The sequence below is a fragment of the Penicillium waksmanii genome (assembly GCF_028829765.1).
Source record: "Penicillium waksmanii strain IBT 27052 chromosome Unknown utg000009l:1.0-4314994.0:1.0-4318279.0, whole genome shotgun sequence".
NCBI lineage: Eukaryota > Fungi > Ascomycota > Eurotiomycetes > Eurotiales > Aspergillaceae > Penicillium > Penicillium waksmanii.
Genome location: NW_026643255.1, coordinates 2114840 through 2141005, shown reverse-complemented (window position 1 = coordinate 2141005; position 26166 = coordinate 2114840). Strand labels below are relative to the sequence as shown.

Sequence of the window (26166 nt, the reverse complement as noted above, 5' to 3'; positions counted from 1 at the left end):
TTTTGCTTGTTGTTTTACTCTGCCTTATCTCTCGCTCCCATAACGGTAATTAGCAAAGAACCCTGTTCCCGATGACATGATTGAACTGGGAGGCACCAGCTGTCTCTTATTGTGGTACTGAAATTTGACATAGCTTATCAGTCTGATTCTCAGCTGACCCTGTTGAGGCCGAACCCTTGGAACTTGGTACATGTCTGAATTATTTGTCTGTTTAGGGACTTCTCATATAGACTTCTCAATGTACATATAGTTGGTTAAGCTAAAAAATGAAAATGGAACATTTTGCTTGTGGTAGTGGTACCAATACTGGTTGTGATCTTGGTTATTTTGCGTTACAAGGGGTGAAAAACCATGATAACTGATCTCTTGTGCAAAAACAATTTTGCGAAACTGCCATCGCTAATACTCTTGATATTAGAACAGAAGAAAACCACTCTGGAAGCATGAAAGGCTGCAGATGTTGCTGGAAAGGGGCATAGAGACTGAAACCAGTGAGCCCAAGATTGAAGGCAAGATAAGTCATCAAAAACTGGAGTATATAAGAAGATAGCAGAAATGGGTATAAGCGAAGATCATTCCAGACTGCGGATTGAAGGTTGACTAATGTTTTGAATACCGCACATTTTGTCTCTTCCAAATCATCGCCACGGCCAACAACTGGGCTACTGAAAATGCACCCGCCAGCTTCATCTGCATGCTGTAGGCCAGTGCGTATACCTCGCGAGCACGAAGTTGAATCTCCGGTGAAAAATTCTTGATGGATTCGGTCGTTTTCAAAAGAGCACTCAGTTCCTCAGGTCGCATCGAGTGCGACAATCGGCTCTTGAGATAATGATTCAGAATAGTGGTCGAAGCTGCGACCCCCAGAACTCCACCTAGCATTCGAAGTTGGATCCCAATACCCATAGCAGTCGATTGGTCCTCCAGATCTACCACAAGTGAAACCGCCATATAGAAAGCAGAGACAGCGAGGCCGACTCCTAGCCCAGCTAAAACAAGGTATCCGAATTGCCCTGGCCAAAGGTGTGTCGTTGAAGGTATTTCCGAGAAGAGGAATATGCCAGTGACTTCGCAGGCTATGCCAATTAACGCAATGTAACAAAAGGGAATCATAAGCCGCCCTGCCAATATAGAGCAGCCTATGATGCCGAGTGGACAGCTCAGCGCGAATGACAGCAATTTCACGCCTGCACCGAGCGGAGAACTTTGGTTGACGATTTGAAATCGCTGCGGAATCTCGATGATACAGACGGTCATAGGAAGACCAGTTGTAAAGAATCCGCTGTATGGAGACTGGTCAGTTGAGTCAGTGGGCTCTAGGAGAAGGAATACACACAGAGCAACACCCATAAAGATTCGGTTGCGGGTCAGCCGCCACGGAAACACCGCCACAATTTTCAGACCAGATTGATCAACAAACCACTCCCACCAGACAAATGTAACACCCGCAACCCCAGAGATAACAAGAAAGCTAATGACCAGGCCTGAGGACCATAGATACTCAAAATTCCCCTCCTGGAGGGCAGCAATGAGAAATGAGCATGTAGTCAGCACCAGAAATGCGCCCAGAACGTCCAACTGGTAGAAAAAAGCCCTTGTGTCTACCCACATTCGTTCTGATGTTGACTCTCCAGTCGGCATTTGGGGTGCATCTGGAAATTGGTCCGGAAGGATCGTTAAAATAACAAGCCAAGCTAGAGCACCTGCTGGAACACTGCGATCACAGTTAGATTGAATAATTGAGGAGCAAAGTTTCCATACTTATACAAAAATACCCAGCGCCAGGCTCCACTATTTGAAATAGCACCTCCAAATAAAGGGCCTAGTACAAGCCCTAGGGATATAATTCCACCAGCAATCGAACTGACCATGCCAAATCGTTCGTAAGGATAGATGCGAAGAAGAGAGAAGAGCGTCAAGGTGTAGACACCAGCGCCACCAAGGCCTTGGAATGCCCGACAGATGATTCTATAATTTAGACGAGTTATTTTCTGCTTGCTTAGGAAGAAGACGAGTGATTTGGCAACGCACAGTGCGCTGAGACTTTGTGCACCAGCACAGCCACCGGAGAACACCGTGAAAATAAACAGGGAAGTGAGGAGAGCTCGTTTAACCCCGAATAAGTTACCGCCATTCGACCAAATGATGAGAAATCCTAGGACGATACTGTCAGTCAGAGGCGCGCTGAATTGAAAACAGTGGGAGTGGAGAAGAGAACCGGTATATGTTAGCAAATAGGAGGTGATCACCCAACTGCTTTGACTCGAGTTCTGAAGATCATTCGTAATGGTAACTAGTGACGTGCTCACAATGGTTGCCTCGATACCAGTAAGGAAGAGCGCCACACCGAGACTGACAATGGTTGGCAATTAGTAAGTTTGATTCTCTGATTGACATACCTTGGGACTTCCCTTACCCTGCGGTACCAAGATACGGATAAAGCCCATGCAATGCACCGTCCCATCTGATGGGCAAGTTGGGATCGTCTGCGGCCATGAGCGGTATGGGATTGGAGAAAGGCGTGGAAAATAGCCACTTATTTTAACACCAGATAGAAAGAACTACAGACTTCAGATGGGTGGACAAGGTATATGATGGCTATTTATGCAAAGCCACCCGCAGATAAAATGTCGGTGTACCAACAACTGCAATATGTTGCCACTGTCTGCATATATTATGTGAACCGACGAGATGGATTTTGCAAGGGGCTCCACTACTTACATAGATTGATACCTGCAATGCAGTAGATCCATGTCGTCCTCGCTAGGAAAGAGATCGGTAATGGACCCCGCATCCCAGCCTCTATTATGCACAAAGGCAGATCATTTCTCTACATTGCGCGGCTTTCCAACCGAATATATGAAAAATTAAAAATTAAATTATTATATTTAAATTATTATTAAGTTCTTACTTATTCGTATAAAAAGTTTTATGTGCTGTGGGCAGGTGTGCGGTATGTGAGGAAGCAAATACCAAAATCTCAGCCAAGGAATGTTTGACCTATAGGACATCGGGGCGGTGAGATACCAATCTCTTTATGTCGTGACAAAGTCACTGTTACTAGTCGGATACATTAGTTACCTAACGTAATTCCCGGCCGTCTCGAACACCCAGCCGTCCCGAACACCCCTAAACACCATAGTAAACGCGATATTTCAGGTCGCTATATATCAACAACAAGAATACAATATTGCTTGATTTTTGGTAGGATAGTTACTGGTAATACATTAACTAGTATGGATTCATCAATCAATAGATTACATTGTTATTTACATATATTACTGAAATACACGCCGACAAGGTGATGCATATTTATATATTAATATTACAGAACCTGAAAATAGTTTTTGACCTGATAAATATACGTAATATGACATATTTAATACTTGAATATCCCATTAACTTATATAAACCCTTGTGGGTTGAAATATCATAATCTGAAATATCGTAATTAGTATGGTGTCTGGGGTGTTCGGGACGGCTGGGTGTTCGAGACGGCCGGGAATTACGTTATTACTTGGCAATTAGTCATTAGCCTACTTACCAACGCAGTAACCTTTGTTAAATAGCATCTGCTCTTATTATGGAATGGACCAGACTTTCATGCAAGCTGCAATACCATTACCAAAATGACAACTAACGGCCTAACGTGGCCGTGAAACTTTATATAAACCTAGTTGTTGAGAATGCCCTCGCAAACTGATTAAAAGCTTGGCGGTGAAAAATTCGTGAAGTACACAAACAAATCAACAGATAGAAAGAATAGTTCCAATATTCTGGAATTGTAATCATGTGAAGTTCTCGGACCCTCTCATGGGCTATTCTCACCTACGTCTGAAATTAGGCTGCATATTGCCATTTCAATGCTTAGTTGAACGCCCCATCGATGCTAGCTGGGCAGCTACCAAGAACTCTGTCTCTCTATCAACTAATGAGGATCAAAGCGGCGTCGAGTTCTTCTCAATCATTGTTTTAAATGTTACGCTTCTTGAGTACAACCTCAATGACCTCAGTAATGTCATCATTAACCTTTAGTTTTTTCCCAAAAGTGTAAATGCGGCCCTCTAGTACTGTATAACATTCTGCGTGAAGGTGGAGAAGATGGCAAGATGAGATCTCTTGAGTGCAATGTTTTTGCCCATCGCAAGGGGCTTACATTAGTGGATGCAAACCTTGTACAGTGTGTGGGGGCCTGCCAGCTGACCATACCTGAATAACCAAGCGAAATAAGGTGGCTGCTTGATTCTCCTGAAATTCATTCCAGGTATCAATCAGCCAGCCATAAATGGGTCACCGCTGCCACTTATATGAATCGCCGATCCAAGACGATGAATATTAATCGCCCATAGATCCCATATTCATGAAAACTTCTCGAGATGGTACATATTTCCAATATTACGCTGATCTCGCCTAATGGAACATCCACAGAACTGGCTGGGCAGTATAACAGCGCCAAAGTTTTGTAACAGACTAACATAGCGTGTACATGCATATGATATCTAGTGGTGTTGCACGATATTGCTTGGCACTGCACGATATAGGTTGTCAACAATGAGAGGGGTACATTAGTACTGCAGGCTTGGGTGAGGCTTGAGACAATCACATCAAGAACACGAGCTTATTTACAAGCTCCTGTTGTCCACAAATCTCTTTTCTGGTTCAATACCTGTCTAATAAATCTTCTCAGAAGCCTTCCGTCAAAAGCAAGAAAATGCCCACATCCATCGAAGATGCGAATGGTTCTGAAACCCCCAACAACAAGATGAATGACCACACCTATGGCCATGTTTATGAAAACGGACCATCGCTTGATGGCTCACATCAAATCAATGACAAAGAAGCTTCTGGCGGTGGGGTTCACCTCCCAGAATTTGCTTCCCAGGAGCCTATCGCCATATGTGGTATGTCAGTGCGTCTCCCTGGAGGCCTGCACTGTCCACAACAAATGTGGAATTTCTTGATATCCAAGAGCGATGCCCGCGGCCCAGTCCCAAAGTCTAGATACAATGCTTCCGCCTACTACTCCGAAACGTCGAAGCCTAACAGTATCAAAACTGAGTATGGATACTTCCTTGACGAAAGCATTGATCTTGCTACTGTCGACACATCGTTCTTCGCAATGGGAAAATCGGAGGTTGAACGCACGGATCCACAACAACGGCAAATGCTGGAGGTTGCCAGAGAGTGCATGGAAGATGCTGGTGAAACCAACTGGAAAGGAAAACCGATCGGCTGCTATATGGGCAGCTTCGGTGAAGACTGGGTGGAGATGTTTGCCAAAGAAAACCAGCATCAAGGTTCGTACCGTGTAACTGGATACGGAGATTTCATGCTGCCTAACCGGGTCTCTTATGAGATGGACCTGTCTGGGCCTAGGTTAGTCTGTCAATTCTTTCCTTCGAAAATGCGATTTACTAACTTGAAACATAAAGTATGATCGTTCGTACTGGCTGCTCGGCTGCCCTTGTGGCACTACACGAAGCATGCCTGGCAGTCTCCAGGGGTGACTGTGAAGGCGCTATTGTGGGCGGTGCCAACTTGATAATGGCTCCAGGCATGACAGTCGCTATGACAGATCAAGGTGTTCTTGCACCTGATGGCTGCTGCAAGACCTTCTCTGCTGCTGCCAATGGCTATGCTCGAGGAGAGGCGGTTTCCGCTGTCTTCATCAAACCCCTAATCGATGCCGTTCGTGATGGCAACCCCGTCCGTGCTGTTATCCGGGCAACGGCATCTAACAACGACGGAAAAGGGACTGCTGCTGGTATTCAAGTTCCAAATGACGTTTCCCAAGAGACCATGATAAGGCATGCCTATAAACTAGCAGGAATTACGGATTACTCTGAAACCGCGTTCGTCGAGTGCCATGGTACAGGCACAGCGGTCGGAGATCCAATCGAAGCCAGAGCAGTCGGTCGTGTCTTTGGCCCTTATGGTGGCGTCCAAATTGGGTCCGTCAAACCCAATCTTGGACACTCCGAAGGAGCTTCAGGCCTCACATCGCTGATCAAGTCAGTATTGGCCCTTGAAAATCGGATCATTCCTCCAAACATCAAGTTCACCAACCCCAACCCCGACATCCCGTGGGACTCCTATGGACTTTCTGTTCCCACAGAACCGATGCCCTGGCCCAAGAGTCGGAGAGAGCGCATCAGTGTGAACTCCTTCGGTATTGGGGGTACCAATGCCCATGTTATCCTCGACTCCGCTCAAAGCTTCAGCGTATCACCAGTTCCCGAGCGGCCTACGACGTCACCCCAACTGCTTGTTTATTCGGCCAATACTGCCAAATCACTAGAGGCGATGATTGCAGGCTATAAATCTTACATCCAGAAAAACCCTGCCAGGGTCTGTGACCTGGCATTCACCCTTGGTAATAGAAGAGAACACTTACCTTATCGGGCATTTGCTGTAAAAGGCCTACTTGGTACACTCACGACTTCGTCTCCCTTGAAATCCGGCGCAACACCGAGCATCGTTATGGTATTCACAGGTCAAGGTGCTCAATGGCCCCAAATGGGTGGCCATTTGATCCGAAGCTCTTTCTATCCTCTGTTCAAGAAGAGCATCCAATCCCTCGATGCACATCTGCAAACCCTCAAGCATGCTCCGGAATGGAACATTGAAGAAGAGCTACTTAAGGCCGCTGATACTAGCAGACTCAACTCAGCTGAGCTGTCTCAGCCTCTCTGCACGGCAATCCAAGTTGCCCTAGTCGACACTTTTGCCTCTGTTGGTGTTCAGCCCACAGCTGTCGTGGGTCACTCTAGTGGCGAAATAGCTGCTGCATATGCTGCTGGGGCCATCACGGCTAATGAAGCCATCACGATTGCGTTTTACCGTGGCCTGGTTACCAATACGCAAGCCAAGCCTGGGGCTATGGCAGCTATTGGCATGGGCTCTGATGATGTCAAGAGATATCTACAACCCGGGGTAATTGTTGCTTGCGAAAATTCACCCAAAAGTATAACTCTCGCTGGTGACGCAGAAGCAGTTGAGGCTGTGATTTCCAGGATCAAAGAGGCCAGCCCTAATATCCTAGCAAGAAAGTTGCATGTCAACAAAGCGTACCACTCTCACCACATGGTTGAAATAGGTGCCGACTACCATGCCCTCATTGAACATGAAGTGTCTGCCAAAAGCCCGAAAAGGTTGTTCTTCAGCAGTGTTGAGAGCAAACTCCTCACCAAAGATTCGAGCTTCAGTCCCAAATACTGGCAGAAAAATTTGGAGTCTCCGGTACTTTTCAGCTCAACCGTCTCATCCATTCTCCAGCACGAAATTGCAAAGAATATGGTCTTCCTAGAGGTAGGCCCTCACTCAGCACTTGCGGGTCCCATACGGCAAATCCAGACCCAGTTTTCCAGCTCTTCCCCATATCTTTCTGCACTTATCCGCAACCAGAATGATGTTGAATCATTCCTAACGGCCATCGGGGGCCTACATGTTCTGAATGCCACTCTAGAGCTACAAAAAGTTATTAGCCAGGGCTCTACTCTGCCGGACCTCCCAAGATACCCATGGGACCACTCGAACAAATTCTGGTACGAGTCTAGGCTGAGCAAGGAGTGGCGACATCGCGAGCATAAGTATCACGATCTTCTAGGTATTCGGGTTGCGGAGAGTCACGATTTTAACGTTACGTTCCGGAATGTCTTCCATTTGACCAACGCCCCCTGGATGCGTGACCATAAGGTCGGCGACGATATTGTCTTCCCTTTTGCCGGCTACGCTGCGATGGTTGGCGAGGCTGTACGACAGGTCACCGGGGTCGATGAAGCTTTCAAATTGCGCTCTATCGTCATCAGCACTGCCTTGTCCTGAACGAAGGTCAGCCAGTTGAATTAATGACCACGTTGCATCGTAATCGCTTGACGGACTCCCTCGACAGCGAATGGTGGGAATTCACTGTCGCATCCCACAATGGAACTGTTTGGACGAAGCACTGTGTCGGCCAGGCTAGATCATATAGTGAAGCCTTTGGAGATGCTAAGAAGAAGAACCCTCTCTTGCGTAAGGTCAATACCCGCCGTTGCTATAAATCCATGGCCAGGTCTGGCCTCAACTTCGGCCCCTCATTCCAGCGTCTGGGTGATGTCCGGTCCGACACTACTACGCAGAAGGCGACGTCTGAAGTTGCTGTTAAGGAGACTGATGGCAAGGACTACCATCTGCACCCGACGGTCATTGATGCCTCACTGCAGCTGCTCAGTGTTGCTGCGTCAAAGGGGTATGTTGATCTCACGACAAAAATGATGGTCCCCACCCATATTGAAGAGATTTGTATATACCGCTGCTATAGTGATGTCCAAGTCCGAGCCTCCGCCCATCACACACCAAATGGCTCCATCGTTGGTCGTGGGGAGTGTGTATCTGCTGACGGGAAGCTGGTCTTGTACAGCTCTGGAATCAGGCTCTCTGTCTTGGATGATCAGGACTCCGGCAAATCTCAGGACGCCACTGCGCGCACAAAATGGGGTCCTCATATAGATTTCCTGGATGCCAGCACTCTTATCAAACCTTTGATAGACCGCAGCGACCATATGCCCATCCTAACAGAGCTGTCTAACTTATGCATGATTCACACTCAGCGTGTTATTGCAGGATTGAACACTTCAATCAGCCATATGCACAAATACCGAGCATGGATCGATCGCCACCTCCAGTCTCCTATTCTCCAAAGACTTCATCACCTTGACAATGCCGCTATTGAGCAGCGAGTGAAGTGCATTGTCCGCAAATTGTCCCTTACTCAGAGCTGTGATAGCGCTGTCGCTATTCAGAAAGTTTTCAGCAATGCCGAAAAGATATTTACTGGCGAAGTGGATGCGCTGGAGGTTCTCATGTCGGATGATACATTGACCAAATTATATGTTTCCATGGAATTGTGCGATGAATCGCTCTTCTTCAAGCATCTGACTCACAGCAAGCCTAACCTCCGTGTTTTAGAGATTGGTGCCGGAACAGGCGGTTCTACTGCTAACATTCTGAAGATGTTGGCACCTGGAAAGGAAATCCTATACTCGCAGTACACATTTACTGATATTTCACCTGGATTCTTCGTTGCTGCCAAGGAACGCTTCAGTGCGCACCCAAACATGGAATACACTACTCTTGACATCAGCAAGGATCCCGCAGAGCAGGGTTTTGATGGTCATGAATACGATCTGATTCTCGCAGCTAATGTTATTCATACAACAAGGTCTCTCTGTGAGAGTTTGAGCAATGTCCGTAAACTTCTCGCGCCCAACGGTCGGCTCCTGCTTCACGACATGACACCAACTTCCAAATGGCCCAACTACGTTTGGGGAACTCTACCGGGCTGGTGGTATGGTGAGCCCGATGGTCGGCCTGATGAACCTTACGTCGATGCCGAACGTTGGGTAAGAGAGTTGAAGGCAGCAGGGTTCCGCACTCCTGATGCTGTGGTTCATGATTCAGCAGAGCCAAATCAGCTGAACACCATGATTGTGGCCAGGCCAACAGCAATGAAGGAGGTTCCTAAAAAACGAGTCACGCTCCTGACACTCGCTGAGTCAGATTCTGTCAGCCCAATGCTTCAGGTCCTGGAGAGCAGGGGGTATACCATTCATCATTGCGAGTTGCAGGATATGCCATTGCCTACTGGCCAGGATGTCATCGCCTTGCTTGACGATGAAGGCCCCTTTTTTGAGAATATGGATGACCAGCGCTTCGAACTTTTCAAAAATTTGGTGCAAAACTTGAAGGAATGTGGTATTCTCTGGGTGACTGGCCTTTCACAGATCCAATGCCATGACCCTAAATTTGGCCAGATCAATGGTATTGCCAGGACCATTCGTTGCGAAATGGTAGTCGATTTTGCTACCTGCGAGGTCGACCATGTGGCTTCCTCTCTAGACAACATCATTGAAGTATTTGAGAAGTTCCAGAGTCGCCAAGAAGACCGAATCCTCGAGCCTGAGTTTGAATACGCAATTGTCAAAAACATTGTCCACGTTGGACGTCTGAATCCATTCTCGGTGCAAGATGAGCTTCTGACATCCGCTCTGACTGACAAAATTACGCTTTGCACTAGCAAGCCTGGCCGTCTTGATGCTTTACACTGGGCTCGGCAAGAGACCGGATCGCTGAATGGCGATAATGTCGAGATAGAAACATATGCCGCTGGCTTGAACTTCAGAGTGGGTCAAAACACCACCGAAGAAAAGGTTGTCAGAATCTGACTCTAATTTAGGATGTTTTGTGTGCCATGGGCATCGTTGAAGCTCCAAAAAATAAATTCGGCTATGAAGCCGCCGGGATTGTCCGCTGCACTGGGCCAAAGGTTAAAGATATCAAGGTCGGCGACCGCGTTATGTTCATTACGCGTGCTGCCTTCGGGACGCAGGTGGTCGTATCTGAGGATCTTTGTGAACCCATTCCCAGTGGCTTGAGCTTTGAGGACGCAGCTGCCATGCCTTGCGTGTTCGCTACGTCGATCTACTCTCTCTTCAATATTGGAAATCTAAAGAAAGGACAGGTTTGTTATCTCTTCCTTTCTGCGCTCTTTGATTGGATTTTGACAATTTCTTTAGTCCGTTCTTATTCATAGTGCGTGCGGTGGGGTTGGTCTTTCTGCTATCCAACTTGCCCAGATGGTTGGCGCCGAGATATATACTAGCGTCGGTAGTGAAGAGAAGGTCAAGTATCTTATGGGGACTTTTGGACTTCCCAGAAACCGGATCTTCAACTCTCGTAACATCTCTTTCGTTGCAGACATCATGCGAGAGACCAACGGCGAAGGTGTTGATTTGGCACTAAATTCTTTGTCTGGCGAGTTGTTGCATGCGACATGGAAGTGCGTTGCAGCTTTTGGCAAGATGGTCGAGATTGGCAAGCGAGACTTGGAAGGTTCTGGAAAGCTCGACATGAGTGCTTTCTTGGCCAATCGCAGCTACTGCTGCCTTGACTTGGATCAAATTTGCTTCACGAGGCCGACCATTGCAAAAGGGTAAGAGTCACTGATGGAACGGCCATATGGCATGCAGCGGCTGACATGTCATGAAGACTGCTCAAGAACATTGTGAATCTTTTAAAGGAGCGCCACATAAATCCTATTCGACCCATTAAGGTCTTCACGTCTGATGCTATCCTCGACGCTTTTCGGTACATGCAGCAAGGCGTTCATCTAGGCAAAATCGTCGTGTCAATGCGCAATTATGCCGGCCAAATCTCTATGGGATTGAAGGTTCAGCGGCGGAAGAAGCCCACCCGCTTTGATATATCCGGTTCGTATCTGCTTGTAGGTGGCCTCGGAGGCTTGGGTCGCTCTATCTCCACATGGATGGTAGAACACGGGGCTCGTCATCTCATCTATCTTTCCCGAAGTGCGGGTTTAAAAAAGGAGCACGTGGAGTTTGCCGAAGAACTTACCAGCATGGGTTGCCGCGTCGATTTAGTTCACGGCAGCGTTTCTGAGCTTGACGATGTGACCAAGGCTATCGCACTGGCTCAAGGTCAGCTCAGGGGTATCTTTCAAATGTCCATGATACTTCGTGATCAGAGCTTCCCCCGCATGACAATTAAGGACTGGAACACCGCCGTTGATCCTAAGATCAAAGGAACCTGGAACCTCCACAATGCTTCCCTATCCATGCATGCCGAGCTTGACTTCTTCATTCTGTTCAGTTCTGTTTCCGGTCTCTTCGGGCAGCCTGGTCAAACAAACTATGCTGGTGCAAACAGTTTTCTAGACGCCTTCTCTCAGTATCGCTTGGGTCTGGGTTTGCCGGCTTGCGCCATCCAGATCGGTGCCGTTGATGAAGTTGGATACCTCTCTGAGCACGAGTCGCTCATGCACAGGCTTAAGGTTTCCGATGTCTTGGGTGGCACAGTATCGGAGCGAGAGATCCTCGAGGCAATAGAGGCGGCCGTACAACCTTCCTTGAATAAATCACAACTCTGTGCCTCAAACAACTTCTGCCTTGGGCTTCGCTCAGGGGTGTCCCTGGGAACTTCCGGAAACCGTGCGCTCTGGAAGAAAGATATCCGAGCGGCCGTCTTCCAAAATTATGCAGAGGCCGATATTACGTCAGGCTCTACTTCTAGTGAAGGCTTGCAATCCTTCCTAGCCAAAGCCAAGGGCGATCCCGCTTTGCTTAGTCAGCCCGACTCTACTCACTTTCTCGCAGTCGAGATCGGAAAGAGGGTGTTAAGCTACTTGTTAAAGCCAGAAGAAGACCTGCAGACGTCGTGCTCCCTAACTGATCTGGGAATAGATTCACTGGTGGCCATTGAGGTGAGACAATGGTGGAAGACGACTTTTGGGTTCGATATCAGTGTGCTCGAAATGATGGGGATGGGCAGTCTTGATGCCCTCGGAGAGCACGCTGCTTATGGAATGCTGAAATTGTTCCATGGCATTGAAGAGTAAGGCAATCAAGTAGATTGTGAGTAAAATATGAAGAATATCATTTCGTGCTAGCCAGCCGCGTCTTTCATGTTTCAAAGGCAGTCGTACTGACACAAATACATATGTTTTTGGACATATTGGTACGTACTGTATTTCTAACAATGTGACTTGAAGTAATTTATTGTGGCTGTGTCAATCACCTTACATGCAAGGTAAAAAGCCAAACTAGTGCATATGCAAGGCAGCCCAATAGCAAATAAGATGAACAGTAGCTCCGACTCAGGCTATCCTTGAGAACTAATTTGAATTGTTTGGCCACACTCACCCAACCCTCAATGACTCTTGATTACCCCATACATATAAATCAAGTATGTTCCTGTCGTCTGGGCCGTATTCGGTTGTTCTCAGGGAAGTTTCACTGAGCGGCATACTGAAATCCTTATTTGACCTTTCAGCCATAACGCTCGACATTCTCGTCAGCACATTTTTTACAGATAAATTCATTTTTGACTTGTTGAGAATCTATGTCCTACAATAAATATTTCTATTTTGGCTTCTCTTATCTTATTTTTGTATTTCTCCTATAGCAACTGGGTAGTGAGTTGCAATACTGCCTTCAACATGGGTAGTATTATCTCAGATAAGTTTTCTTGCGCTAAAGAATAGATATAGCTTATAATTATTTTAAGATATCGAGGTATATTTTCGGTCAGCTCTGTACTGACTGACTACTCCAGTTCTAATAAAATATTCCTTTATCTCTTTCTCACAGGTTGATCATCCTCAGAAGCTTAATGAAAGTAATACAAAGTTCTTCTCCTCCTTTTAGTCCCTTCTGGTAGAAGCTGTAACGATATACCTATTCTCTCCTCGCTCCTATGATACCACTTGCCTATACCACGTAACCCACCACCTGCCTATTTCCCATACACCATATAGATAGCTTCCTCTCTTTTCTTTCTTCTCTAGTTTTATTACTTTCGTCCAATGCTACATAATTGTTTCATTCATCCGAGTTCCTCACAGATGCTACAAATAATTAATAGCCCTCTTACCCTCTACATTTTAAGGCTTGGTTATATTATCGTCTGGTAAGATATATTTTAGCATCTCTATATCTTCTAGGCTAGCTATTAAGGTAGCCACTAAGGTAGCTTTAGAATTGGAATTAAAATGTATAAAGGAACATCTATTTTCATCGAAACTTTCTCTAGAGGTATATATAGCAGCGTCAAGATTAAACCTTGCAGAGGACCTAGGATCTTCTTAGATAGACAAAATTAGCTAGAGCTAGAGGAATAATTTATATAGAGGCTATTTCCATATAGGATCCTGCAGGTTAAAATTCATCGTTTGGCGAGATCGACCGCTGGTTACAAGAGGTCCCAGATGACCTGGAAGAAACCTATACATATATCCTCTGCAATATGATAGAGGCGGGAAATCGGGAGCCACCGCTTCTATTGTTTGTGTGGGTCTGGCTGGCCAAGAAACCACCATCAGCCACAGCAATGCACTCTATTCTGGCTCTTGGTAATGAACAAGTGATGACTTCTAATAAGCCAAAGCTATAGAAGATGGCCAACGGTTATATCGAAAGCAATGGAAGAATTGAACGAAGAATCAAGGCACTCTCCGGAGGACTCGTCGAAGTGGTTTCAACGGAACATGGTGGTTGGACCCCACAGACCATACAGGTAGTACACCAGTCGGTCACTGATTTCCTGCGAACAAAAGGAGTAGGCCTTTTGTTTGATCTGACCGATTTCGGCAAGCTGCATATGAATGGGGACTTGAAGAATATCCTAGAACAATCTCACGGAATTGTTTATCAATCGTGTTTGGCATATCTAGCCGGAGTACCCATTCCTCAAAAGACATTGTTTAAGTTTAAGGATATGAGGAGGAGCTTGCTTCAGAACTACTCAATGATTCTTTATGCTACTATCAATTTGTTTGTTCATGCAGAGAAGACACCTGCATCATGGCTGGGCGCGTCACTGAATGAAGATGTTGTTGAACGATGGGTCCGATTCTACAAAATGCTAGGTTCAAGAAGGCAATTATGCCCGCCACCTGGCACCAGACTTGTGCATGTGGCTGCAGCTGCAGCTGCAGGTCTTTCTGATCTCGTCAAGTCTTTGAGCAATAAAGATATCGCGACGAGAAACTTTCATGGGAAAACCCCGTTCCATTTATGAGCAGCAGTCCAACAGGGCAACATTGAGATGGGCCAAGTTATGTTGGAAAAGGGCGCAGATAGTAAGGCAGCAGACGCAGATGGAGTAACACCATTGGTCGTGGCAGCCTTCTATGGAAATCTGGAGTTTGTCGAATGGCTCCTACGAATGGGAGCCAGCATTGAACCAACGAACGGAGATAAAAGTGCATTACAGATGGCCTCATTGGGAGGCCATGATGCTATTGTCAAGATACTCCCTGCAGCTGGAGCTGACGCGAATGCCCAGGGTGGTGATTATGTGAATGCCCTGTAGCTGGACGGTACAGTTTCTACTTGATTCTGGTGTCAGTATCAATGCCCAAGGAGGTGAATATGGCAATGCTCTCCCGGCCGCTGTATGTGGAAAAAAAAACCGAGACTGTACAGCTATTAATCAATTTCGGTGCCGATATAAATACCCAAGGAGGGAAATATGGCAATGCTCTACTGGCTGCTGTACTTGAAAAAAACACTGAGGCAGTAGTACATCTATTACTCAATTCTGGTGCCGACATCAATGCCCAAGAAGGCGAATATGGTAATGCCCTCCAAGCAGCCGCAACTCGTGGAGAAAATATCGAGGTAATACAGCTGCTACTCAATTCTGGCGCCGAAATCAATGCTCAAGGTGGTGAATATGGCAGTGCCCTTGACGCCGCTATTAAACATGAACACACCGAGGTAGTGGAGCTGCTACAACGCTGGTGCTGATGTCAATAGTCAGCGTGGTCGTTATTTGGAATCATTGGATCGGCGTTTCTTTTTTCTTTCTTTGCACATGCCTCATCAATTGGAATATATAGGAATTTTGAAATGCCTTCAAGCCCAGACTACACATAAATAAAATGAGTTCTCCACTACTAACCACTTCAAGTTCCGCTTGGTACTAACTCACTACCTGGCTGGCTGGATCCCATCAGATGAACGGTTGATATGCACTAACCGGTATTGGTCGGACGCGGCGCTCCAGTGGCGCTCCAGTGTAACTACATAATTCAAGTTCCAAGTTAGCGATGCGAGGACTGCTGTAAAGGTATTTAATATTTAATAGAAACCACCCACCATACTAGCATCCTGTTGAAATTAACTTACTTGACCTGGCAGGACTATCCTCAAAATGCCAACAACCATGACTCCCATCCCCAATACCTCTCCACCCACCTCAACCACCACAACCTCCCCCAAAACCAAAACCAAACCCAAAATACCAATCACCCTAACCGGCGTCGCAAAAACCCTCCTAATCCCCTTAATCGCCCGAGCATACGACAACACCCTCACCTCCCCGATCCTAGGCGACCCCTACGCACAAGAAGTCCTATCAAAACTCTCCTTCGACATGGACGAAATGCCAACAACACCCTTTCAAAATGCAGGAATATCCCTTCGAACAAAGCATTTCGATAAATGGACGTCCTCGTTTCTGAGAACAAACCCCGCAACTACAGTGTTGCATTTAGCGTGCGGTTTTGATAGTCGTGCGCGGCGGGTTAAATGGGGTGAACGGACGAGGTGGATTGATGTTGATCTTCCTGAGGTTATTGAGTTGAGGAGAGAAGTCTTACCCTTATCTTTTCCCACAGGAAATGAGCAAGACTATTCGTTACTCGGTATCGATGTCACTCACGAGACCTGGATGCACGATATCCATATCGGTGATGGACCCGTACTAGTTATAATGGAAGGGCTACTCTCGTACCTACCCGAGAAAGAAGTGCGGGCACTTCTAACACGAATCTGCGAGACTTTCCCCGAGGGAGAGATTATTTTCGAGTGTGTTAGTTCTCCGGTTGTTAGTTGGCTTAATCGTCCCGAATCGATGAAGGCTGTTAGTAATACTGGAGCTGTGTTTAAGTCTTCTATTGATCATCCGATCGCGTTGGAAGATCTTCATCCTGGACTTAAATTGGTTGAGAATGTTTCGTTATTGTTGGCGCCGGGTACGGAGAAGTTTCCTTTACTTGCTCGGGTGCGAATGTATCTTAGTTCGTGGTTTCAGAGTGGGCGGGATTCGGCGAGATTTTTGCGTTTCAAGTTTGGAGAGGCGGATGTGCTGGGATGATTGGAATGAGCTAATTGAAACGAAGGAGAACGAAATAAAGGGGGAAAATAAGTAAAACGAGTCTGTTCCAATTCATATCTCTCTCTGCCAGGCCATTAATCATTAAGGGCCTAGGTACTGTAAGATCCCTGGGCATCCCATCATTATCTCATCTCATATGTACAAGTCAAGTCAAATATCAAATTACAGAATTTCCACCGCCATCAATCACTGGTAGCGGTGGTCTCCAATTCCAATTCCATCCAACTGGAACATAGGATACCACGTCTCTCTCTCGCTCTGTGTCTGTGTCTGTGTTTGTTCCAAGAGCCAGGCCAAACCTAAGCCAAAATCTTCTGTCGAATAAGTCCCTGCATATCATCATTAATCCCCACACCAGCCAAATACCCCCTTACACCCCCATATTTATCCTGTAAATATTTCATCGTAGCATCGACAAAACCTGGCGGACATCGCGTATAATCTTCCCCAAGACCCAGCGCCCGAATTTCCTTCATGCGTTCCTCGAATTCGGGCACTAGCTCCAGTTCGGAACGAACATAGTCGTCCGTGAGAGCGGGTACTGGAACCGCTGATTCTGACCCTGGCTCGCCCGCGAGCAGTAATGTGAGAAGAATTATCAGACCCGTCCGGTCTTTCCCCTGCGTACAGTGTACTAGGACGGGGTAGGTGTCTTCGCGGGCAAGAAGCTCGAAGACGGTGCGGATCTCGGCTGAGCTGGATGAGAGGGTGTCTTGGGCTAGACCGGTTAGACCGCGGGGTTGCATTACTTGTTCGCCGATTAGACGGACAGCGTCGGGGCGGTAGCCTGATACGGCGAGGCCGAGGACTTTTCTGTGAGTGGGTTAGTATTGGAATATTGCGTCTCCGAAGTAATTGTAGTTGTAATTGTATTTATGCCGGATGGCTTTGAGGGATGTGATGCTGGTGGGTGGAGTGGAGTGGCCTGAACTGCCGTGCATCACAGTGCATTGCAGTGCGGGGAAGATGGGACGTACATATATGTCATCCAATCCAGTTTGGATAATAATGCCCGCTCAAATCCCTTGCCGGTTAGACTGATCAGGGCGCGGTGTGAGTCTGGGATTTGGAGGAGGTGTTCTTCCGCATCGAGCGGGACAGATGAATGTGCGAAGTCGTTGTTATTGGGGCCATCGTGTGTGTCTTCCGTGGAGGCGGCGTTTTCAGCGCGTCGTTTGCGGGTTGCCATTTGGTGTTCTGTTCTGTGGGGAAAGCACATGAGGATTAGTTCGGCGAAGCAGTGTATCTTGTAATCTGGGTGGTCATACTGGGATCGTAGATCAATCACTGTTTTGATGTGTAGTTCCTCGGCCAGTCGGCGCTTATCTCGTTCGGAGGCATCGTCGAGCTATGGTCAACGCCGATCAGCTGTCAGTCTAAGCAGAGCAGAGCTAAGTAGGGACCGGACTCACTCTTGCACTTCGGAATAAGACGCCCTCTTTTAAGATACTGTAGTCCTGGGTCAGCTTTGAGCTCTGAGCCCCAGGGGTTCAATGGGCTCATGTCCACGTACGAGGAACCGCAGAACTGGTTTATGGTTCTGCCGACGTCACGGAAGTTGATGATGTTATCAAAGGGTCGATCGGGCGAGTCGAGGTCAATACTGGACTGGCGGGCCATGGTAGGCAGGGTGAGAGTGAGGGTGAATATGAATATGAACAAGTGTATGAACAAAACAAAACAAAAGCGAAAGACGCGGTCAAACAGCGCGCGTTGGCAAATGCAAAATGGCGGTGGGGGGGGGGGGAAGTTGTGACAGTCACGTTTCCACGTTGGGCAGAAGCACAGACGAGACCCGCCTTGATTCTGGCGGATTCTGGGCCTGAGCTCCAACTTCCAAGGTTTTCCCCAGATCCACCCAGGCACAGGAGCTATGACTTAATCACCTCTGCATTCGTTGCATTGCATTGATCTACCCTGCCTACTCTGTCTACTGTGTCCTGTCTACACGTACTTCCCCCGATTATTCCTCCACTTCGGCTGCAAATAACTCCAATCCCGATCAAAGTCAAACCCACTCCGATACTTCTCATACGCCACCAATTCAACCCGATCCAACTGAGCCCCCACATCCGACAATGCCCAAAGACTAATTGCCAAACTATTCTCCCCACGGTTATTGATGATCCCCGGCGGGAACGGGAATAGTGTCTGCGGCCCAATATGCGGGAGGTAGTGTCCAAATTGGTACCCATTCATGAAGATCTGCACCACCGCCGATGTATTCGCTGCCGCACCCAGTTGCAGTCCAATCGGCACGTCTAGATCTTTATCCAGATTCAGCTTGAAGGTCGTTGTGTAGAAGCGACCCGCCGCATTGGATACCCCGTCCAGTGGGGTTTCCTTGCCCGCACTCTTGGGGGCGGTATATCCGGGTAAATGCCAGCCAAGACGTTCGCCGTATAAGCCTCCTTCATTCTGGGATCCGCGGACGGGGTCGATATTCGACTCTCCACCCGCATTTCCTTGGATGCGCCAGGATGTGAAATTATCGTTGTCGCTGCCGGTGAGTATGGCTCCCAATATCCCGCGCGGATTCTGCGTTCCGGCCGGCTTGACGTTATTCTCGTCGTGACCAGTATAATCCGTCACGATAGTGAGGACATTGTCCTTCTCAACAAGCGAGGAAGTATCGAATTCCAGTTCTGCAAATGTTGTCGCGAGACTCGGACTTCCCAATGCACCACCAACATATTCCCCGTTCAACCAAGCCGCCCAGCCGGCTGCCACGCCATTCTGGACAGTGATGTTCGCGCCTGTTGCGGTGCGTCCGTTGAATCGGCCGCGGTAGACCTTCGTTCCAGAGTGGTAGCCGTAGTCGCCGGAGTAAAGAACCGGGAGGGAGAGTGGTGCGACCGCATTCACGGTCGTCGACTTGTTGCAGATTGTCCAGCGGGAGTCGTCGTAGGTGCGCTTGATTTCGGGGAGTGTATCCTGTGAGCGCCAGGATTTGAGAACTGGCAGTGAGACTTTTGCCTTCTCGGCTCCGGATGCTGAAGCGATTAAGCTGCCGTATGCGGTTTTCTTTGTCGAGACAGATTTTCCGTTCCATTTTATCTTTGTGACTTTTGAATTTCCGGGGTAGACTCTGTTTGAGGTTAGCTTGATTGTAGAGGGTATAGCAAATAACTTTGGAGTCGAGGAGAACACGATACTTACTCTAGGGATGTAGTGTTCGCATTATCACCGATCAGACTAACAGTATCCTTCTCGATAGAAGCAGACCGAACCAAGTACGGGCCCAGAGCCAAAATCTGCCTACTTGGCGAAACATTCGGATTGGAACTCGTCGGGATAGCGAAGAAGTTCCACGCTGTTTCCTTGTCAAGCAGGTAGACCAGGTTTCCATTAGAGAATTTGACCACTGTCGACCCATCGCCTTGCGTGTAGGTATACTTCGTGCCATGCTCTGATGATGACGAGGTCACATTCGAGTTACCGTATGCGTGGAATGTCAACCCTTTAGTAGCGTCCTTGAACACAAATGTTCCTTGCTGGCCGATGTTCAAGTAGAACACGATCACGTCGACGTCGAGAGTCGCGTAGGTCAGAACCTCGGCGGATGAGTAGAGGAGGCTGGATGCTTTGCCGATTGTGTAGTCTGTGACTATGATCTTGCTCTGTCGACCAGCCAGCTCGATGTCTGGGATGATAATAGCGCCTGATTGATTCGATCGTCAGTTGTCATCCATTTGAAGACTTCTCTCCTTCACAGCCAGTGTGCGCATACCAGCCGTAGTATTGACATTCAAAGATGTACTCGTCACATCCCTCGACGAACTCTTAGAATGCGCAAGAACATAGAATCCAGCCTTCGTCGAAGGATTCCTCAGAGCCCAAGTGAAAATACTCGCATCGCTAGTATACCCCGTCCCATTTCCTTCCATATCCGTCTTCAACAAATCACCCGAAACCCGCGTAAACAAACCAAGAAGCTTCGTCTGCTTAAGTTTATCCCTAACCTCCCTCGTCTCCCTCAACGGCGCCGCATAATCGTAAGAAGTATAAACCACCGGCGTGGCACTATGTCCCCAATTCGTCCCGCCAAAAACCATATAAAGATTCTGCAGCGTAACACGAGACCCGATATTATTCTTGTAATAAACGTCCGCGAATTCGGGCGATTGTTCCGCGGCACATGTATCATAGAAATACCCACCCCAAGGCTGAAACCAGCCTCCCTCGAATTCCGGCAGATACTCGGGTTGGGTGTAGGAGTAGTTCTGGAACCATTGGTAGTAAGTTCGAACGAGATTGAACCCGGAGTCTGGATTCGTGCACGATAATCCACCGGGGTAACTATCCAATCCGTAGACATTGACCGCACCACCGACATCTTCGTAATCAGTTGACCAACTCATCGAGCGCATGCCCTTCTCATTATGCGAGCTCGGCACAACGATACCGGCCTCGGTAAATGCGTCAGCGATTTGCTCCATGTATTTGACCAGAGTATTGTCTGCGCTGTGCGTCGTCTCTTGCAGTTCATTCTCGTGCTGGTTTAGGATAACCGGTCCGCCATTCGTGATCTGATTTTTGGCAATTATTTCGCCCACCTTGATGATCCACGGATACCATTTTGAATAGTATGATTCCGCGCTGGTTCGTTCACTGCCCATTTGTCCATTTGCTGCCCATAATGCGAAGCCGCCGGCTGATGTTTCTGCGTTCACGTATGGTCCTGCTCGGGCTATGACATATAGACCAGCTTGTTTGGCGTAGTCGAAGACGCGCTGGATATCGTGGGCGCCATTTTCAAAGTCGAATACATCTTCTGAGGCGGAGTGGAAACTCCAGAAAAAGTAGACTGATGCTGGTCAGCATGGTACACCTCTTGTACTAAATGGAAAGCTACTGGACTTACTCGAAACAGCATTAAACCCATTCGAACGAAGTTTCTGAAAAACATCCAACCACAATTCCGGCACCGGAAGACGCTGATAATGAAATTCGCCAGAATAGATAAATACTCTCTCCCCCTTCACTGAGAGACTATATTTATCCCAGGTGACATCGGTTGTCTTTCCATTATCGGTTGCTGAGACGAGGTTGCTCAACCCCAGAAGGAGGACCGAGAATAATGCGAATAGACGCATATTCGGGCTCTGCTCTCGCTCGCACAATTAACTTGAAACTGAATCTGAGAAAAATAGTCACTTGGAGTGACTCTTTCTTCAGGTGCCTGGCCAGTCTCCTGCCTTCGCATTGCTATTATAGCATATAGCATATTCATACCGCATGGGGTCCATGCTCCCTGCCTCGGTCTTCGCGGTAGCGATACCCCGGAGAACATCCGGATTGGTGGATGTTTTCTCGCGAGCGATTGCGCTTTCGGCAATTTTCCAGGGAAATGCGGGGGTTTTGGCAGGTGTGGGGTTAATGCACAGGTTCCGCAGTAGTACGGAGTAGTATTGCGGAAATTAGATGTTGAAGCTACTATCTTAATTGATGCGGTGGCGCCATCTGCAAGCGAGGGAACGAGCGAGCGAGCTATACTTTGAACGCCACGGGCGAAGGGCTATACAAACTTGAACTGTTGGAACCTGCCGAGGGACTTGAATTTAAAATAATTTGCCGAGCTTGACAGCTAAACTACTAGTTCTACCATATCACAGGACTCGAAAGTAAAAGAGAAACTTGAAATAAAAATACATCTTGAATTCATTTGGCACGAAGCTGATAAGAGCAAAATCTCAAATTGGTCGAATAATCAATCATGTACTAGTATTTGCGGCACAGCATGAAGCATGAAGCATGAAGCATGAAGCATGAAGCATGAAGCATGAAGCATGAAGCATAAGCATAACAGTCGTTTATGTAGTAGTTGTTAGTTTAGTCCAGCGCCTTTGCGTAAATTCCTTCAGATTGTAGTCCCTGTCCCTGTCCGATCATAGTGCACTGCACTGAAACACCGGCGTAAATTCCGAAAATAAAAATAAAAATAAATAAAAACAAGAAGAAAGGAAGGTATTGAGCAGAAAGAAGCGAGCGGATAGGATCCCATGCATGGTTGGGAAAGAAAGGGAGGGAAAGGAAAACAAACATAGAATACAAGAAAATTCAAATCGAGATCAGATCAGATCAAATCAAATCAAATCAAATCAAATCACAAGTCTTCAGAGAACCTGGATTCCCGACCCGTACTGGACGTTTGTCCTAGAATGGGTGGGGCAGGGAGACCCTGCTCAGTAGCGCTGTGTCGCAGATTCTGAAGACCCTCCCCAGTCCCGGAAACCTTTGTCTCGGACAAGGAGGAGTTTTGCCGGGAATGGCCGCCGCCATTGGTTAAGCGATTCGTCTTCGAGTCTTGCGAGTTACGGGACAATTTCATGAAACTTTTGCGAAGACGCTGTCTCTTTCCAGTACCATTGGCATTGGCATTGGCATTGGCATTGCCGTTGTCATTGCCATGACCATTTTGCTGAGTCGAGCTGGAAATCGAATCGCCACCCGTACCACCCGTAGTGGATTTTGTCATTTCGAGAAACGTGCCTCCGTTGTGACTTGGCGGGCTTTGGTCCAGCTCATCCGCATTCCCATCATTGCTAGAATTAATGGGATGAGAGCTTAGAGCCGCCCCACGAGATTCATCTCGGCCTTGGCCGGTCAGTGCTGCACCCCCGGTAAAGCCAATCTCGCTGCCGCTTCTGAAGTCGGGTCCTGGCTGGTGCGGGTAAACGGGTACCGGGCCGCTGCTTCGACGAACCAGTCGATCTCTGAACCAGTTCTTTAGTTTTGAATCGGCCCGAGGACTTGTGATGGGTTGCACCATGTGCATGTCGCTTATTCCCGCGGTGGCTGCTGCGTCTCGTTGTGGGATGCCTGCGTACGCTTCGGATGCCTCAGAGGGTCTGGTGGTGACTAGTCGGACTGGTGCTGCAATTGGGGCTGCTGGGCCTGCTGCAAAAACGGTTGAGGGGCCATGCTCTTCAGCGGTGGATATCTTGGATGCGGCAGCATGGTCTGAAGCAGTGGTTATATCTTCGGATCGATCCTCCGCTCTGGCCTCAGGTTCGTCATCGGCAGCGGGCTCAGCGGTAGCTGGCTCAGCGGCCGTTGCAACAGCCGGTGCTTCCTCGACAGCCGGTGCTTCTGCGACAGCCGGTGCTTCCTTGACAACCGGTGCTTCTGCGACAGCCGGCGCCTCCTCGACAGCTGGTGCTTCAGCGGTAGGAATTGGTTGCTGGACAGCCTCCTCAGCCGGTTCTTCGGTCTTCTCACCACGAGTCCGTTTACTCTTCTTTCTGAACAACAACAAGCTCAAGCCCTTGAGTTGGCGTTTTTCAGATCGCGTCTTGTCTCCTGCATGATGGATTAGAATACCTCGCGGTTTCAGGAGTACATTTTACTCACCCTTTTCTCCACCAAGAGCACGCAAAGAAGCCTCGCGCTCCTTCTCAATCGCAGCCTGTCTCTGGTTCTCCTCAGCATCAAGACGAGCTTCAAGCTCCTCCGCTCGGCGTTGTTCGGCCTGATCCGTGATCTCGTCCAATGCCGGCTGAACACGGGATCGAGCAACAGCTTCGACATCAGCCATGTTCATAAAGTGTTGACCGCCAATATTCACTCGGCCCTCTGGGGAACGACTCGCCTCGGCGACTTGGGCCTCCTGACGAGCTCGTTCCCGAGCAGCGTCCTCCCACTGCTTCTGAACGGACGGCGGGGCACGACCAGTATTACTGTACAACTTCATTTCCATGTCTTGGATAGTCGCATCCACATTCCGCTGAGCAGCTTCCATAAGAAGATCACGATCTCTCTGCCTCTGCACATCAACACGATCAACCTTCGATCGTAGACTTGTCATCTGATTGCGAATCTGCCTTGACTGCTCCGCATCCGCTTGGGACGGATCGGCATCACTAGCCGTCCGCTTTCGACGAGTTGTCAGACGCGATCGCTGAGGCTGAGGCGCAGTTCCGTAATACTGTTGCATTTCCGCATGATCATCCCTCATAAGGGCTATTTTCTCCGCCGCCCGCTTTTGAGCCGCCTCCTGCAGGGCCAGGGCTTTGTGAGCTGTTGTCCCCATGGCCCCACTGACGGTATTGCGATATTGCAGGCGGTTTTGACCTTCCTGCGCAGCGTAGATGGCTGGGTCGACGGTTGCTGTATCACCCTTCGGACCCGAGGCATCGTACATATTCTTCGCCATGACTAGAGCCGCAGCGTGCAATGAGTTGCGACGGTTGCGCGCCTCGACTTCGCTCGCGACGGGAGGGGACGAAGTGTACATCCGAGCATTGGCATGCGCGTGCTGGATTCGACTGAGACTCCATCGCAGCATCGCTGCGATCCAGAGGTCCCTCGTCTTCGGCCTTCCCGCGATGTGATACGCCAGCAGCGCGGAGGGCATAAGGAGTATCGGCTGGTAAGACCGGTTCACTTGGAGCTGAGTCCGCCCGTTTCCGGTTGGCGTAGGCTCCAGTTGCTGCAAGGAGCGCCTTATCCTGAGCATTGCCGCCCACAGCAGCGCGGGTGTGATCGATGGTGGAAATGTCGGGTTTGCTTGTAGAGGCCGCCCGGGTTGGGGAGAGGTTTGATGATGAAGCGCGCTGTTCGCGCACAGCGATGATCGCAGCGCCCAGTCCTGCTGCGCTGTATCCGGTACTGGGTTGAGGGAACTCGGGCTGAACGAAATCCCTCACGGACCAAGCGGCCTTTTCCGCGTCCGTGAAGCGACTGGGGGGTGTCCATACTTCGATTGGTTTTTGGTTTGCGTGGGCGAGGGCTGCGCCGGCGGATGCTGCGCTTAGGTTTGCGGCACCAGTAGTAGTTTGAGGATCTGTTGCGATATTCATTATTAGCTTGGCCTAATCTTATCATCATACGGTCCCAGGGGAGGGGGGGTTATTGGCGATGCGCGGGGCAAGGAGAGGGGGATAAATGCTCACTTAGATATTGGGTTTCCGGGGTGGGCACAGTTAGGGATGCCTTGCGTCGAGGATGTGTCGCATAGAGAGCAGCAGTGGCGGCTGTTTCAGCAACGCATGGGAGTTAGCGAACAGTGCACAGTGCACAGTATTGACGATCAGAGGGTCTTACCATCATCAGCCAGCCTGGCGGACCTTGGACCTGGCATTTGTGCAGTAGCCATGCCGGGAACTGCAAAGGGATGGAGTGGAGGCGGAGTAGCAGTAGCAGCAGCAGTAGATGAAGAGAAAATCGCGGGGGGGATCAAGGTTTAAGACATAACCAGTGTCGGTGCCATTTAACTTGGGCTTAAGTCAAGTTAAATCAAGATGAAAAGTGCAAAAGTGCAAGTCGTGGTGGAATGGAAGCCCGGAAGCTTCTTGGGCCCCGTGACGTCGTCGGCTGCTGAAGAGGATCCATTGCATCATTTCCCCCCCAAAACTCAATCGATGAATCAATGAGCGGTCTTCTAGCGGAGCTACTATGGATTAGGGGCTTCGCTAGGCTGGGTTTAGCTGAGTTTAACCTTCAGTTAATCCCATCCCATCCCATCCGCATTCGATCGGTTCCTCGTGG

The 26166-nt window shown here is 48.5% G+C and overlaps 7 protein-coding genes across 7 annotated transcripts; 3 read left to right on the top strand and 4 right to left on the bottom strand.

The window, feature by feature from the left end:
• Window positions 1-600: 600 nt before the first annotated feature.
• On the bottom strand, window positions 601-2496 carry N7481_011175 (major facilitator superfamily domain-containing protein; the record flags this gene model as incomplete). The annotated part of the gene is made up of 3 exons (XM_057270394.1): window positions 601-1714; window positions 1762-2352; window positions 2417-2496. 3 exons carry the CDS (start codon window positions 2494-2496, stop codon window positions 601-603), a joined length of 1785 nt encoding a protein of 594 aa, XP_057117568.1.
• A 2215-nt stretch (window positions 2497-4711) lies between these two features.
• On the top strand, window positions 4712-12394 carry N7481_011174 (reducing polyketide synthase sphB; the record flags this gene model as incomplete). The annotated part of the gene is made up of 6 exons (XM_057270393.1): window positions 4712-5376; window positions 5433-7752; window positions 7809-10163; window positions 10217-10501; window positions 10557-10972; window positions 11029-12394. The coding sequence occupies 6 exons, from the start codon at window positions 4712-4714 to the stop codon at window positions 12392-12394; spliced, it is 7407 nt and encodes a 2468-aa protein (XP_057117567.1).
• Window positions 12395-14601: 2207 nt separating this feature from the next.
• N7481_011173 (ankyrin repeat domain-containing protein) lies at window positions 14602-15305 on the top strand (the record flags this gene model as incomplete). The annotated part of the gene is made up of 3 exons (XM_057270392.1): window positions 14602-14853; window positions 14882-14950; window positions 14982-15305. 3 exons carry the CDS (start codon window positions 14602-14604, stop codon window positions 15303-15305), a joined length of 645 nt encoding a protein of 214 aa, XP_057117566.1.
• Window positions 15306-15711: 406 nt separating this feature from the next.
• N7481_011172 (class I SAM-dependent methyltransferase) lies at window positions 15712-16656 on the top strand (the record flags this gene model as incomplete). The annotated part of the gene is made up of 1 exon (XM_057270391.1): window positions 15712-16656. One exon carries the CDS (start codon window positions 15712-15714, stop codon window positions 16654-16656), a length of 945 nt encoding a protein of 314 aa, XP_057117565.1.
• A 320-nt stretch (window positions 16657-16976) lies between these two features.
• Window positions 16977-18297, bottom strand: N7481_011171 (tyrosine-protein phosphatase; the record flags this gene model as incomplete). The annotated part of the gene is made up of 4 exons (XM_057270390.1): window positions 16977-17490; window positions 17655-18025; window positions 18090-18126; window positions 18191-18297. 4 exons carry the CDS (start codon window positions 18295-18297, stop codon window positions 16977-16979), a joined length of 1029 nt encoding a protein of 342 aa, XP_057117564.1.
• Window positions 18298-18621: 324 nt separating this feature from the next.
• N7481_011170 (glycoside hydrolase family 35 protein) lies at window positions 18622-21773 on the bottom strand (the record flags this gene model as incomplete). Its single annotated transcript, XM_057270389.1, has 4 exons — window positions 18622-19765; window positions 19837-20338; window positions 20408-21484; window positions 21542-21773. The coding sequence occupies 4 exons, from the start codon at window positions 21771-21773 to the stop codon at window positions 18622-18624; spliced, it is 2955 nt and encodes a 984-aa protein (XP_057117563.1).
• A 1010-nt stretch (window positions 21774-22783) lies between these two features.
• On the bottom strand, window positions 22784-25478 carry N7481_011169 (uncharacterized protein; the record flags this gene model as incomplete). Its single annotated transcript, XM_057270388.1, has 3 exons — window positions 22784-23979; window positions 24031-24884; window positions 24946-25478. The coding sequence occupies 3 exons, from the start codon at window positions 25476-25478 to the stop codon at window positions 22784-22786; spliced, it is 2583 nt and encodes an 860-aa protein (XP_057117562.1).
• Window positions 25479-26166: the final 688 nt, after the last annotated feature.